This window comes from Anastrepha obliqua, chromosome 1 (assembly GCF_027943255.1).
Source record: "Anastrepha obliqua isolate idAnaObli1 chromosome 1, idAnaObli1_1.0, whole genome shotgun sequence".
NCBI lineage: Eukaryota > Metazoa > Arthropoda > Insecta > Diptera > Tephritidae > Anastrepha > Anastrepha obliqua.
In genome coordinates this window covers 95071026-95088138 of record NC_072892.1, presented here as the reverse complement: position 1 = coordinate 95088138, position 17113 = coordinate 95071026, and the positions used below count along the sequence as shown (strand labels likewise).

Below are 17113 nucleotides of genomic sequence, written 5' to 3'. Positions count from 1 at the left end.
AAACAGCTTTATATGGAGAAAACTCGGTGCCTGGTGGGCGATCACCTCAACGATGCATTTGCGGGCATCGTTCTGACTGTTTGTGCAGGTGGCTATATTTATGCTATAGGATCAAGTGGAATGGAACTTGACTACCGTTGAATGGAAAATAAGCAGGAGATGTGCAGTGGTGCACTTAGCCTAGCCGCTCGTTGCTGAATACAGTGTCTATTTATAACGTACTAATGGACTAATGGCTACAGCGAGTGTGGGGGGTGAAAATTGCTAATTAATGGAGGTATACACATACATACCGACAAGCATATTTCTATATCGGTTTACCTCCCGCCCCCTTTCATGATTCTAATCGCATAGTACTTTTTTGTATTTTTTGTTTCAAATAAAAACTGCAGATATTTGTGTTTTGTAGATTTCAATAAAATTGTAGGTGTATATATATTTTTCAATAATTTGTTTATTTTTTTCGTGGGATTTTCAATGCAGTGTTTTTTCTCTTTAATTTAGTGTCCTCGCATACATACGTGTTTTTCAATAGTTATTATCTTTGGTATATCTAGTGGCGTTGTTGTTGCTACATTTTGGTTCTTATAAAAAATATTTACATACATAATTAATTTTAAAATAAAGTAATAAACGTTTACAAATAAAACAAATACAATACATAGCAAAGGGGGGAGCAGTAAAGCCCTCAGTTTTCTGATTCTCTGGATTGAGCGTTTAGAAGCATTTGCGGTGAACAATGCCTGGGCCGGATTCATCGTATTCCTGTTTCGAGATCCACATCTGTTGGAAGGTGGAGAGGGAGGCCAAGATGGAGCCACCGATCCATACGGAGTATTTACGCTCTGGTGGGGCAATGATCTTGATCTTGATGGTAGATGGCGCCAAGGCAGTGATTTCCTTTTGCATACGATCAGCAATACCTGGGTACATGGTGGTACCACCGGACATGACAATGTTAGCATACAAATCCTTACGGATATCTACATCGCACTTCATGATGGAGTTGTAGACAGTTTCGTGAATACCGCTCGATTCCATACCCAAGAATGAAGGCTGGAAGAGTGATTCGGGGCAGCGGAAACGCTCATTGCCAATGGTGATCACTTGACCATCAGGCAATTCATAGGATTTCTCCAATGAGGTCGAGGCAGCGGCGGTGGCCATTTCTTGTTCAAAGTCCAAAGCAACATAGCACAATTTCTCCTTAATGTCACGCACGATTTCACGCTCAGCAGTGGTGGTGAAAGAGTAGCCACGTTCAGTCAGAATCTTCATGAGGTAATCAGTCAAATCGCGACCAGCCAAATCCAGACGGAGGATGGCATGAGGTAGGGCATAACCTTCATAGATGGGTACGGTGTGTGAGACACCATCACCAGAGTCCAACACAATACCGGTGGTACGACCGGAGGCGTACAATGAGAGTACAGCCTGAATGGCCACATACATGGCGGGTGTGTTGAAAGTTTCAAACATAATTTGGGTCATCTTCTCACGATTAGCTTTTGGATTCAGTGGCGCTTCGGTAAGCAACACTGGGTGTTCCTCGGGTGCGACACGCAACTCATTGTAGAAAGTGTGATGCCAGATTTTCTCCATATCATCCCAGTTGGTGATAATACCGTGCTCAATGGGATATTTCAGGGTGAGGATACCTCTCTTCGATTGGGCCTCATCACCGACATATGAGTCCTTCTGACCCATACCGACCATCACACCTTGATGACGTGGGCGACCCACAATTGAAGGGAAGACAGCGCGGGGTGCATCATCACCGGCGAAACCGGCTTTGCACATACCGGAGCCATTGTCAACAACCAGAGCAGCAACTTCGTCGTCACACATTTTGTTTTATTATTATATTATTATGCTAATACTGTGTGTGTGTGTGCGTGAAAGAGAGAGAGAGAGGAAGAAAGAAACAGAGGAGGTAAGTAATTGTTGTTATAGAATTTTCGACGGATTATTTTTTGTTTTTGTTTATAATTTGCTTTTCTATTTTAGTAACAAAACGAAAAAAGTAAAATGTTTGGTTGTACCTCTCCGTTTATCTACCGCAATTTTTCGATAATAAGGAGAGAGATTCTAAATTGATCGATTAACGAAATAATAGAAATAAAAAAATTCAAACTGACGAACGAAAAAAAATCGAGAATATTGTAAAAAAATAATCGAAATAAAAGAATTTTTACGTTGACATTTATAATTAATATATTTTTTGGAATTTTTTTTTTTATTTAAATTTACATTTAATAATAAAAATTGCAACAATTCAAAAGGATAACAAGAAAATATGTATTAAAAAAATATATAAAAGAAAGGCCCAATAAAAAGTGCGCGAATAACGAAATTATATAAAATTTAATTTAATTGTTTTAAATTTAAGCTAACCAAATTTTTTTTAAATCATTTTTACTCATTTCAAAATAAATGAATTTGATCTTTTCTGTGCATTTTCGTTAATAATTTTTCATTTAAATAGAATATTTATTTAATAGAATTATTGTTTAATATTTATTTATTTTGAATAATTAGACGTTTTGGAAAAAATTATAAGAAGAACAAATTATTTGCATACAATTTTCCGCAAAATAATTTCAATTTTCGAAAATAATTTCCGAAAAATTTCTTTTTAAAGTAAAATATCACAGAATTTGTTTTTTTTTTGTGTTCTTGTTTTTGTCCTCATTGAGATACTAAACAAAAGTTATTCTTGAAAATCTGGCTAATTTTCATAGAATTTGTTTTTCATAAGTAAAATTTTCGTTTGTGCTGGGTTTTGCCACTTATTTTATGAAAACTTTTAAAAAAATCACAGCTTGCAACTTTTTTATGGGCGAAAATTAATATTTCTTTTTTTTTTAATTTTTGAAGAAAGTATTTTAGCACAAAAGGAAAAAATAGACAAAAAAAAGTATTCGAATATTAATATTTCAGAATTTCAAATTTAACAGTTCAAAATTGTCTTTGAGAAAAGCCTCCGCTTTTACGAGTTATGCGTTTTCAAATCGCAGAGCAGAGAAGTTAATGAAACAAGTTAATGTTTTACTTTATTAAACTTCATTGCAAAAAAACTATTTTCAGTTTTTAGTTTTCAATGTATGTATATATGTGAAACTTTCAATTCACGTTCCGAATCCAAAAACAGTAAATAATAAATTTTTTTTTGTCGAAATACGCGATATCACTTCAAATAGTCCTGCAATCCAAGCACCAAAGAATTTGAATTAAATAAATCCTAGCTTCGTGTTTTTTTTTTTTTTTTTCAAAATATGCCGCACACTTTTAAATTTTACGGATTATATTTTCTTTTTTATAAAATATGCAAGTTTTTTTAATTACACCAACCTTTTCTAATTAAATAATGAAATGAAGAGACAAACCTACACTTTCACCGTAGAACTGCGAGTGACTACTGGACATGCCACCACTAATATTTATACTGTCTACAAGAATTAAAACCAAAAGAAATTTCATTTTTCAAAATCGCACACATGCAAAGGAAATTCCACTTGTACACTTATGCACACAAACATCACTAACATATATACAGATACGATTTTACGTAAATACTGTAGGTGTGTTGCCATGGGTGTGGGGTCCTATCTGCGCTCACACCTACATGCATACATACATACCTACATAAATATGCATATAGCACAAAGTTATATAGACGCTTTTCGCCAAGTAATTTCTGCTATAATTTTGCGGAAGAAGAGCGGTAGACGCGTAATGCGGTAATACCAAAATACACAATTATTTACAGGCTTCGGAATGTAAGTACACAGTATGTGTGTACGTACAGTCAAACAAACATCTGTGTGTATGTATGGACATGAGGTTGCCTCCGTGTTTTAGCATCTTTCAGTCGATCAAAACATAAATGGACTGCCAGTGCATGCTGATGAGTAAAATCACACATACATGCACAACTAAATGTATGTATGTATAAATTCAAAGTACGCGTACACCACCGCGCCGGCCCCCTATGCGCACAAACAAGCACTCATAAGTGTTTCAAAAATGATTTTTCTCCGATCTCGTGCCGAAACGATCTGGCCGCACAGCAGCACGAGTGATGAGTGGGCCGAGACGTTGGCCGTTGGCGGTGGAGGTGGCGCTGCGGAGGCTGCCTGAAATAGGCAATTAATTTTTGAAAATAGAAAAGGTGCCAAACGTATTCCAAACACTGAACCAACACACCAATACATGTACAGGACGCTTCTCACACAAAGCCAAATACAATGTTGTTACGGTTGCTGTGGAAAATATTTTTATAAAAATATTTCATTCTCTTGTTTTGTTGTTTTATTGAATTGTCGATTTGCTCTTATTATTTTGGCCCTATATGCACCCACATACTCATGTCTGCTGCTCCTCGTTCCTGGCCCCGTAAGAGCTAATGGCTAATTTTTGTTTCTTTTTTCTACTTAGTTGCTCCCTTTGTACTCAATGCTTTGCTACAAAAAAATTGTTGGCAGGAAACATTTTCTTCGCTTGTTTACGTTCGGCATTTTTGAGTATATTTAAGTGGCAACGTTAGCATCCAATTGCTTCATCCCATAAATGGATTGGATGGAAAATTGTGGGCAGCGCAGCACACACACGTGCATGTATGTATGCACGCATGTTTGTATCTGCGTATAGGAATTTGTGCAGGCTTTTGCAATTGCTGTGCAAATATTTGAGCATTAACCCATTTGCTGATGTCAATTTCGAAAACTTCTACTTAGCTTTGATTTTTATTTTTAAATTATATTTAAGAAAGATTTTGTTTCTGATACTGTTAACCCTACAAGGGGGTGCAAAATTAATCATGCAATTTTAATTTTTGAACAACTTCTTTATTAAATAAAAAAAAGTAAAGTTTTGAGTAAAGGAAAGCTTTATTTTGACCTTTATGCGCCCCATTGCTGATCTGTTTGTATACAATACATACAAATTTATGCAAAAAGTAAATCTACCGATAGGGTGATTCATTTTATGCCATCTTGTGTTTAAGCAAGTAAATGCTGTTCATAAAATATCCATATATGGGAGTAGGAACTTGTAATTGAGGTCTAAGTGCCGATATTAATCGCAATATTTTATCACTGATTTTGATGTGACGCAAAGTACGGCAATCGTTTGGCTTTTATCAGTCATCGGTCGCACTTCGTCATAATTTCTGATAAAAAGAAGTTGTCTATTTTTGAATTTTTTATAACTTTTTGCGCTAGGTGACGCCATAAGAACCTTCCCAAAGAAAGAAATAAACGCTCTGCTTTATTTAATCAACTGAAGAATTCCATATAAGGTAAGATTTCCAACATTATAAACTATCTACTTACAAGTGTTCGCAATAATAGCAGCGCCATATTTCCATAGCCATATGGCAAAGACTTGCCTTTTTTTTATAAAAGTATAACTTGTATGTTTGTATAATTAAAATCATACAATTTGTACAAATTATACAAAATCTAAAAATTTCCACACATATTTCATCAAAATTTAAACTTTTAAACCAGAATTTTTAGAAAACTTTCACGTATGCAGTTTTACAACTTAGAAATAGTGTTGATTCTTGACAGATTTTTTTTTGGGTTGATATGGTTTTGAGCATTTTTTCCGTATAAAAGGATTCAAGCATTCGTTAGATAAACATCGTCAACCAATTATTAAAAGCATGATTTAAACTTACCCTTTATTATAACAAAATTTAATGGGACTGCCTACACAATTTTTTAAATTCTGATTTAAAAAACTGAAATGTTGATGAAAATTTATTGAACTCTTTTTTTTTTAATTACACAAACTTTCAAAATTGCATTTATCATATTAATATTTATTTTCATATATTGTATATATTTATTTTTTTTATATATATATATTTTTTTAAATATAAATAAGAAACAATTAAATAGCACAAACTTGTCAATGAGTTCCGGTTTCAAAGGCATTTAACGCAGCGTTAACTAGCATGGCAAATTCAGATCTTCCTGAATATTTTTGTAATATGTCACGCTTTATGCAAAATTTTGCATATATTCAACGCAATAATAACTGGGACTTTTTAAATAATAGAATTAAAAATAACTGGACTTATACTCTTATAGTAACACCAAGGGCGAATTTCATGAAGCACGACCAAAATCGGTTGTTGGGCCTGAAAATATTAATTCTGGCAAATCTAGATCATCAAGTGGCATACTATGAGGAAGTAGAAAATATTAAAGAGTTCAATCGGAACGTAGCGAACCGACCATCTTTCTAAAAGCTTGTGCTTCTATCCCAATGCGGGCAATGCGGGCAGTCATGAAAATGATGGCAGCAATTTGTAAAACAGCGGTCAGCACTCGACACAGCAGTCAATGGCAAACAAATTCAGTTTATGTGTTTTGTTGGTATATATATTATACATATATTTTATTTTATTTATTTACGTATACATTTTGTCATGGTTTGGAGTATCAAGCACCCTATATATGTGTGTAATTGGCACGTATATCCTTTTTTTTTTGGTGTTTGGCCGAGCTCCTCCGCCTATTTGTGGAGTACGCCTTGTTGCTGTGCCACAAATGGAGAGACCTGCAGTTTTAAGCCGACTCCGAACGGCAGATATTTTTTATGAGGAGCTTTTTCATAGCAGAAATAAATACAATGCAAGGATTGCCATGACCTGCCGAGGGGCGACCGCTATTAGAAAAACTTCTTTCTTCAATTTGGTGTTTCACCGAGATTCCAATGTAGGTACTTGGTATGACTCCGCATGGTAGTCATGCACCAATTCATTCGGCTACGGCGGCCGCAACGAAGCACCCTATACTGCCTTCTAAATTATCAAATTATTTATTATATCACCTCTTACCATCCACCACAAAGTGTGGTTATTTCAGGTCTGACAATGAGCCTTCGTTCCTTTTCTTAATTATATTAAGCTTAACCTGTCTCGATTTGGTTCGTGACCCGGTTGGAATATCCATTAATTTACTATACATCATTCTAATAGGCTAATAAAAAGGCGACTGGGGATCTATTTGCTATTCAATTTGTGTAGATTTTTACGTTCTTTTTTGTAGATTTTGTCTAAGAGGGTCCCTAGTAAAATTTTTCGAGAAATATATAAATTTTTTTGCATTGCAAAATGCATTCTTTTTCAAAGTTCTCCAAAAAATTATCCAAATACCCTATTCTGAGGGAGTTATTGGCTTTGAATAGGGTAGAAAGTGCTCGAAAACAAAAACAAAATGTATAAAAAAAGTTAAACATTTTGAGATGTATTCATTGTTGAAAGTTTTAGTATAAAGTTTTTTCAAGTAAAAATCTTTTATTCTTTTAAGCATGTAATATAATTTTTTTAGGATAAAATATACTTTTTAAAAAAAGTAGAAAACAGAAAGTAGGACATAAGAATCTAACAATAAACAATTCACAAATCGTGGTAGACACCAAAGCGAGATACCTTGGAATGACTATTGACTCCAAACTTCTCTGGAAAGAACATATCACGTTGAAATGAAATGAGGTAAAAAACAAATTCCTACAGCTATATTGGGTACTTGGTAGGCGCTCGAAACTGTTATTGCTGAATAAAACACTTATATACAAAACTGTGATTGTGCCAATCTGGGCATACGGCATAGAAATCTGGGGAACTGCAAGTAAAAGTAACATTAACATTATTCAACGACTACAATCGAAAATACTCAGAACTATAACCAATGCAACTTGGTACGTCCCAAATGAAAATATCCATCGCGACCTCAACATAGAGTAGCAGAAATCATCCGCAAACGCAGCAAATCATATTGTCTGTTTAATGAACCATGCGAATACTGACATGAAACAACTCCCATCAGCAGAAAGGGCAAACACCAGGCGGCTCAGCTGATAACTAGAACAATTTAAAGCTTTGTACATACACTTGTAAACTCACACAAAAACTTAACCAAAATGTAATATTGATAATTATTAATGTTATTAAATCCAAGCTGTAGAGAGAATCACTTAGTGTCATATGACAGGTGTAATTAATGAAGGAGGCACAAAAAAAAAAAGAAAACTAAGAACAAATTTTTTTTTTACAATTTTTTTTTGTCAATTTTACTATTTTTATTAATAGCTGAAACCACGCTCAGTTATCCCTGAAAGTTTCAAATACCGCAGATCTGTCCACTAATGAACGTAGTAATATATAATATATACATACGTGACCGGCATAATATACGACTTTAGTATGTACGCAAATGCTTTGCTTGCAGTATTTAACATAGCTACATAAAACAGTTTACATTTAACAGATCTTACGCTATCCCTTCTAATAAATAAGAGTAAAGCTAAAACGTTTATACTATTATTACTATCCTTAGCGAAACTGATATCAAGTGCAGGTCTCTGCGATAAATACCTATGTATGCTCCCATTGACGTTAAATTAAAAAAGTACTTTTATTTCGATTTCTGTAGCATCACTTAACAGTAACAAAGTTTAGATCCTAATACGATTAGTATATTTTGTACGTCAATCTTGGACAAGGATATTTAATTTCTAAGTATAGAAATAGGTTATATAAAAATATGTATGTATGTATGTCTCAATGTATGTATATGCATACATATGTTTATTGGATAGGTCATGTATGGCTAATTGCTTCCAAAGAAAAATTTGAAAAATACACAATGAAGACTTTTACTGGTACTTAAACGAAGAAACTTAAATTGAATAAATCTATAAATGTACATACATGCAAACGTATACCCTACACATTTAAACGAGCTTATGGAGGGAACTAAGAGATCTTTGGTGAGGGCAGGCAAGACTTAATAATTGCAAGCTAGTGCATGCTTGTATTTTCTTATATCTATGCATTTGTGTACGTATTTATACTAATATATTTATAATACCAAAATACATCGAATATTTAAAATATTTCGACTTCTCTGATAATGGAAAATATACTGATACACAGGCAAGATTTATTTATGAAAAATACACTTCATGTGTTGGGTATGAAGAATACTAAAAATATTTGGAAACAAAAATAAAAATAATATGAGATTCTTTCTACGCTAGCAGGTTGGTGAGTGAGTTTCCATACAAAAATAGAAAAATCTGTCAATTCAGGCACATAAATATAGCAACTTTAGAGTATCTTCGGCTGTATCAATGTTCGCATGTATTTATGAAGGAAAAAGTTTGTACTATGAGTTAATATGAGTAGATTTGTTTTCCTTTTGAAAGCTATACAAATTGTTAGATATTTATGAAACATATTTATTTGGCGTGTAAATTCATATATATATTTGTATGTTGATACTTATATATGGGTGCTTGTATTCAAATTTGTTTACTTGGTACACAAATTGTCGGACACATTTAATATAGAAACTTTGAAATTACATATTTTAGAATTACATATATGTATACATATGTATGTATGTATGTATGTAGGTACAATATGTAAGGTTATGAGTTAAAATATGAAGCAAATGGTGAATGTCATACACACATACATGCATATGTACGCTACCTTAAATAACTTTAGCAAGAGGATTTATTTACCACTTTTGACAATTTATCTGTTTCTTATTTAATTTTAAAATTTTTTTCGAAAATAAAATTCATTCTGCTGCAAAAACCAGACAAGTACAAGTGTCACACTTTACATAAATTAAAAACAAAATTCAACATGATTTGATCACATCTTAATCAGAATTTTTTTTTTTAAATTTGGATACTCAGTTTTCAACGGGCTATGAGTTTTGGTGCAAAAAGCAGATTTTTTTTTTGCATTTGCCTTGTCTATTTTTTCCATATAAAAAATGCTTGAAAATGTTTTAATATGGAAGAAAACACACAACACTGTCATAAAAAAAAAATAAAAATAAAACTGCAACGAAGAAACAAACGCTCTTAAGCCGATTTTGAAGTTTTATTTTTTCTGCAATTCAAACTAAGATTTAAAAATTTTTTAAATAGTTTTAAATGATTTCAATACTGGAAATCACTATCATATTTTAACGATATTTGCTTTATTATCTTTCCTTAACCACAGTTTTAACGATTTTGCTGTTCGGTAACGCAATTCATAACAATCGGAAAGACAAAATCAGCTGTTTTGGTTAATAAGGCGATTATCGCAAATTAGATAACAACAATTTTGTTGCGGTTATCTTTAAGAAGAAAATAAGAATTAGCGGTTTTAATTAAAATGGTGAAGTTACATTATCAAAAACTTTTTAAGTATTTGGCTTATGATTTATCGCATGGAGCGATGGTGGTGAGCTTTCAAACTGCGGATTGGCGTTTGTTCCGTGAAGGGAGTTCCAAAAACTATTCCGGTTAACTTCAGACATGGATAAGAATCTAATTTTTTTTTTAACAGTCCACTCAAATGTTCCATTAATAACATTGATGTGGACTGAAAAACAGGTAAATTTTGTAACCTTAAAGGTTACGCAATTCTAAATTCTGCCTTTATATTACTAGGCTTTAGCCGCACTGTGATTTTTTTGCAACTGAATATTATCAGCGACCCGTAGGTGAGCAATGAGGAATATTCATGAGCCTGTTCTCTGCTAATACGCAATGATGATGTTCCCTATAACTCAGGTGGAGCAGCAGGCTGCAAAAAAAGAGTTTGATTGAGTTGTTCGGCTGTGGCGCGGTATCTTTTAGGAGCTGTCAATGTCATCCTAAATCAATGGGCTTAACAGTGGGGCAAGTATGCATACGTTAGTCCAAGGCGAATCTATTCAAGGTGGTAACTTTAGAATAACGGCAACATTTTTTAAATTAGAACTGTCAAGGTAAAGAGAATAGAAGAATGGAATGAATGAAAAATAGATACAAATTAGTTTGTCGCGCATTAAGAACACAACAACAACTTTACGTCATTCTGTTTTATTGGTATTTCTAAATTAAAGACGAATGGAAGAAGAGAAACTCGATTACTCTAATCACACCACCTGCTATAGATTCGCAAGGCGAATCCAATTCACCTTGTAATAATTGGAAAAAGTCCACCTTGTAGATACGCCTTGCGTTAGACGGTTTTGGTATTCGTCTTTTTGTTATTCGCTCATTTGGATATTTAATTTGACAGAAATGTCATTTAAATAAAAAGAAGAAGATGGATTGTGAATAGCACAATCGTTAGTACAAACGGGAAGTATTATAGACAAAAATAGCAATTTTCGAATAGTTTAAAGTTAATGAATTACATGGCAGATATGGGTTTAGCCACAAATAGTGATTGGAAGTACGATAATTTCAAGTACATTCTATGCATTCTGGAGCACAATATTTTAAATAATATTTTATGCACTCTCAAATACATATCATGGTTTCCGGAGTTTTATTGGAAAATAGATTGTTGAAATAATTTAAATAGTACACTTTAAACAGCTAAAATTAATCTTGAGGACCTGGATGTCGCCAATGACATCTGCCTCCTCTCTCACAAACTTTCTGACATGTAAGCGAAGGCGGACAAGCTAGTCGCGCTGGCACGCTCTGTCGGATTGGAGGTCAACATCGCCAAGACCAAGGCCATGAGAGTTAACCACAATAACGCAAGGCAGTTATTGGGTGCGGATGTCCGATGGATTTCGTTGAAAGCTTCTGCTACCTCGGCTGCATCATCACGGCAAATGGTGGAGCATATGAAGATGTGAACTGCAGGCTAAACAAAGCAAGGGTGGCATTCGGGCGAATGCATACAGTATGGGGGAGTTCGCAACTATCCAGGCGCACTAAACTACGAACAATCGGCTCATGCGTGAAGTCGGTATTGTTGTACGGAAGCGAAAGAAGGCTGGTCTGTAACGCCATCACACAGAGGCTACAATCCTTCATCAACAAATGCCTCCGCATCATTTGCAGAATATTCTGGCCAAACACCATCAGTAACGACGCACTGTAGAGATTAACGAACGAGGAACCCATCCTTAGGCAAATCAAACGCAGAAAGTGGCGATGGATAGGTCACACAATGAGAAAACCACCAGATAGCATCACGAGAATGGCACTGGACTGGAACACTCAAGGGAGCAGAAGTCGCGGTCGACCAAAAAATACTTGGAGAAGGTCGATGCTGCGCGAACTAGCAGATGCCGACACCTCATGGAGCGGGGCAAAAACAACAGCACAGAACCGTGTACGATGGAAGAGTCTTGTCCTATGCTCCCGAGAGTAGTGAACAAGGAAGCAAAAAAAATATCTAAAATTAAAAGAAAAACAAGCTATTGTTTTTAATAATTACTAGCTACTCATCGCCCATATAATATAAAAAAATTAAAAGTTGTTTTGTTTTGAAATATGTAAAATAATTATTTATTCGTTTACATTAAAATAATACATTTTTTTTTTATTTTAATCACTTAATATGACGGATGTACACTCAATTCTTCCAGGAAGGTCGCAGCGGGGATTCTGAATCGGCGGGCATTGTAGCATCGGCGTCAGTGACCTGAATATAAAAAACCAAAATTTTTTTGTTTATTAATGTCATAATTTCTATATGAAAAAAAAATTATTTTTTCGAAAATTTTTGAATTGTAAATTCACATAGAAAGTAATATTATAAAAAAGATGTTTGCAAAATTTTAGGGAGATCAGTCAATAACTTTTCGAGTTATCGGGTACGCCAATTTGAAAAATATAGTTTCGAACAAAAAAATATAATAAATACTTAAATTTACGTTCTAAAAATTTGTTCACATATTCTTAAAGGATTATATTAACATTTTATGATATATATATATATTTATCGCAATTTTACAGGTATCAGTCGCTTTAAGCCGTACGATAGCTAATACGATTATATTAGATTAATTTGTAATTGTAATAAAACAACAAACATAATTGCGTATTATTGTTGAAAAATTAAAATATGATGCGTGTGGAATACAAATAGTCCAACTACTGAAATACTTCCAACGTTTTATGGTATATAATATTTTTTAAAATTTCTTTTTAATTTATTCATTTCAGCTTTCTACATAGATGAGCAAAGAATTGATTTTCACACATTCTCATATATACTTATGTGCTGATTATTTATAAATGTTTTTTTTACATTAATCTATGTACATAATTAAATTACATAAATAAATTTATTAGATTACTAGCAATCAACATAATACGTTTTCTTACAAAATTTTAAAACTATTTCGTTTCATTTTTTTCTTCAATAATTCATTTTATGAAATACTTTTTATTGAGGAAGCTTCGAGGTATGGAAAGAATGAGTTGATTTTTGAAATAAGACCACAACTGAGATCGTTTTGCTTTAAACAGTCTGATGTTCCCATATCCTAATTTTTTTATATTAGTCTGTATTTTTTCGCTTCCTCCGGCATTCGTTTAGTGTATTTTCCATATTTCTCTGCATTTAACTCAACATCTCGACACTTAATTATTCATTTTATAACAACTGTCAAATTTGATTGAATGCGATGGCACGCTCTTGATGCGCGCTCTTGATTGTTTGAAAGTATTATTTGATTTACACGATGAAGAGGGGAGAAGAACGACGTGATCATGGGTGAATCCTTTTTTGCAAAAAAGGGAAATGCACAGCTTGGAAAACTAAATAAAGTTCCAATTGGCTGTCAAATATGCAAAATGACAACCCATTACTTCACAGTTGCTGGCAAAATATGTTTTAAAATATTATTTAATAATATTATTAATTATAATTTCATTCAATTTGCTATCTCATTCATTGAAATTGACCAGTGAAAGTCATCAAAAATTAAGTGTTAAGGTGTTAAGTTCCAAGCTGCAATTCTACGAGTATATTTCTCTCAGCCTGACGTCTTCATTATCACGCAATTCATACTCGTAAGCTTGTAATTTAAAGATACCGTTATTGCAAAATTTGACTTTGATGATGACATTAAATGATGTCTCTATTCGCCTATCCGAATTTGGATAGTATAGTAATTTGGTGGAAAAAGTTTGAAATAGTAAAAATGTCAATGATTGGTTAGACGTCAAGGTCATATAGAAAATTATGTATATCAAAATCGAAAATTGAGAGATTTCGGCTACTTACCACATAAAGGAAAAAAACTAAAATTCCAAATTTATAATAATATCGCTTTATAACCAGTCATAGTTTATACAAATTTATAATCAATTGCTATTTGAATATTCAGTACCCAGAAGAGGTGCAAAGAACAAACATTATTAATGCATATGAACTTGACTAGTCTTTAGGTTAATAGCCGCCCCATTTACTTAGTCAACAGTTGTTTAATGTAAATAATGACGATAAAAATAATTTACGAGGCATCACTCCAACATCCAAGTTGAGTCAAAGGCGAAAACTGTGCGAAATTTTAGTGAATGAATCATACTAATACATATGTATATACACACCAACACCCTAGTAGTACTTAAGTAAATATATGTATATGTTTGTGCACCAATGTTCTTTTGTTTTAATGATTAGGTTTTGCACTTAATTGCAACGAACATAAATTTAACCACCTGCAGTGGATGTTGTCAAAAATTAAATACACAAAAAAGAACAAATACAATATAGATTTAGTTTGTGTGTGGGTGAATAGAATAATTGTGCTTTTATCCGTTCAAGTTTTGTCTTTCTATTGGCTTACAGAGACGGCTTGTCGAAAATCACTTCAATTCGTAGCTATGACGAAAAAGCAAGCAATTTGATAGGTAATTTTGGCTTCCTGGTAATACCACGAACGTAATATGGGCGGTCGCCGTAGCCAAATGGGTTGGTGCGTGAACTAAAGTTTCTAATAACGGTCGCCCCTCAGCAGGCAATGGCAAACCTCCGGGTGAACTTCTGCCATGAAAAAGTACCTCATAAAAAATATCTTCCGTTCGGAGTTGGTTTGAAACTGAGACCTCCCTTTTTGGAACAACAACAAGGAGGAGGAACTCGGTCAAACACCAAAAAAAAGGATGTACGCGCCAATTATATTATATATATTTATATAATATGGGTCCCTAAACATAGAAGCATTCCTAAAAATGAGTTCATCACGAATGAGTTAACTAGGGTGAAATTGATCGTAAAAAAACAAACCCTGGATCAGGTCGGTTTAGAAAGTGCAAAAGAAGTGCATTATTAATTAAGTTTTGCCGCTAGCGCGTATGGGAGTGCCTCATACAACTGGTATAACTCACTATTTTCAATGCTGCCAACTCTCTTACCAGAGAATTTCATTAGACCGCGTTCATATAGGGAGACTTTTGTTGTTTGAACTTTTCGAATTCTCTTTTGATGCTCCCGTCGTATTCGCATGCCTTGCAATTGTTAGTTTTTAGTCTACAATCAACAACAATATTAGGAACAATGAGAACACAAGCGGTATTGACAGAGTACGAGCATCACAACTAACGAGTTGAAGCAATAAATGTTTTCCTGTATGAAAATGTAATGTTTAGGAGATCCTTTCCAGTGCTACCAACACATGTGGATTTATACCGCTTTTTAACGCTTGGCGAACCGGATAGGTCTCATATTAATTATACACTTACATATCGGAGAGCGTACTTCTAACAGAAATTACCTTTTTTTATTCAAAGGTATAGTAAGACTGACTCACTAGTGAACATAACTCGTCGTCGTACGGTGCTTACCGATGAAACTATGTTCGATGTGGCCAAAAGTGCGCAACTCAATGCAAAGATCTCGACAAATCAGCATTTAATGATGAGAATTTTACACAACCATTTCCGAATATTCGCTATTGGGAGAAACTATTTCAAAAATTTCTCAGTTTGAGCCTTAGAGTGGCTTCAATTTCACAAAAAAATAATCTCACAAGACGTAGTCACACATCGGTGCATTTGCAGATATCAAATCCCTCATCAAATTGTGGAAACGATGCCAACGGAGGCGGCCAAATAAATTAAATAAAATAAAAATAAAAATCATTAAAATATTTGAGTTAACTAATAAAATAATTTAATAATTGAATATTATTTCTAAAAATAAACTCATATTTCGATTTCCCTTTATGTATTATAGGTACACCATTTCCTTAATGGAATTTGTAGCCACTTGTATTGGCTAAAAATAAAATAAATAATTTCCTCACATTATGTAAGTAATTTTACAAAATTATGATACGAGGTATGGCTATTAAGTGAAAAATTGGCCCAGCTTTTTATTGCAAAACTTTTTCTGTCGAAGACAAAATTTCTTACTTCTGCAGGCAATCAGCGTAATAATTTAATGTTCGTGCCTTTGAGAGGTTTTACATTTTGGAGAAAGTGTCAAAGACGAACGACAATATGGAAAAAATGCATGCAACTACCGAGTGTATTCTTGACGAACTATTTAAAAAAAAGGAATAACCAACTCGAATAGAGAAGTACATGTCATATACTCTATTTCGGCTCTTCCGGCCGACTCGTTCCGTATTGTTTGTCACGATGCTTCTAGCCGAGTACAACAGTCCAGTGTTAGAACATCCGCTTTATGCTGTGATTTTTATTTTTACGACCAACAATTAACTCGAATATATCATAAATTAATTTAATTTTGGTGTAAAGTAGTTTTTGATACAAAGTAGGTTGACATACATACATATTAAGTGAGGGATATAACGGTAATTTTCAAACTAAAAAATTCTTCAATTTCATTCAGTATTGCAGAAAAATGTGTGATAAAATCAATGCTAATAGATAAAAATACGTTGATATCGAGTTTCAAAGAAATGGGCGTGGCAATGCAGAATGCTACGCCGCCACATAAGCTGTGGTCAAAATTCGTTATTGGTTTCACTTTGAAAAGCAGAAATATAAAATACGGTAAAGATTGACGCCTTGCCACGCCTATCTGTATCTCAAAAGTGTTTTTTTAAATTCTGAACAAAAAGTTGAAAACTTTGATGTAAATTTTATAAATTTTTGGAAATTGTTTTACAAAGTTTGCAACTTTGAGTTACATGGTTTTGGTTATGCAATATTATTTATTGCACTTGAAACCTTTTACTTTTGATGACAAGTAATGAGAAATACTTTTATTTAATCTTTGGAATGATACAAATTTTTTGAAAGGTCTAAGGCTGCTAAATAAAACTATGTAATATTTTCAATTATATACATATATATTTATTTTACTGCCCCCATTTTTTTTTTAAAT

General features: G+C 33.5%; 1 protein-coding gene across 1 annotated transcript; it reads right to left on the bottom strand.

Moving 5' to 3' along the window:
- Positions 1-609: 609 nt before the first annotated feature.
- On the bottom strand, positions 610-3444 carry LOC129252958 (actin-3, muscle-specific). The gene is made up of 2 exons (XM_054891157.1): positions 3352-3444; positions 610-1879 (listed from the first exon to the last, which is right to left on the bottom strand). The coding sequence occupies exon 2, from the start codon at positions 1846-1848 to the stop codon at positions 718-720; it is 1131 nt and encodes a 376-aa protein (XP_054747132.1). The 5' UTR covers positions 1849-1879; positions 3352-3444; the 3' UTR covers positions 610-717.
- Between the last annotated feature and the right edge of the window lie 13669 nt (positions 3445-17113).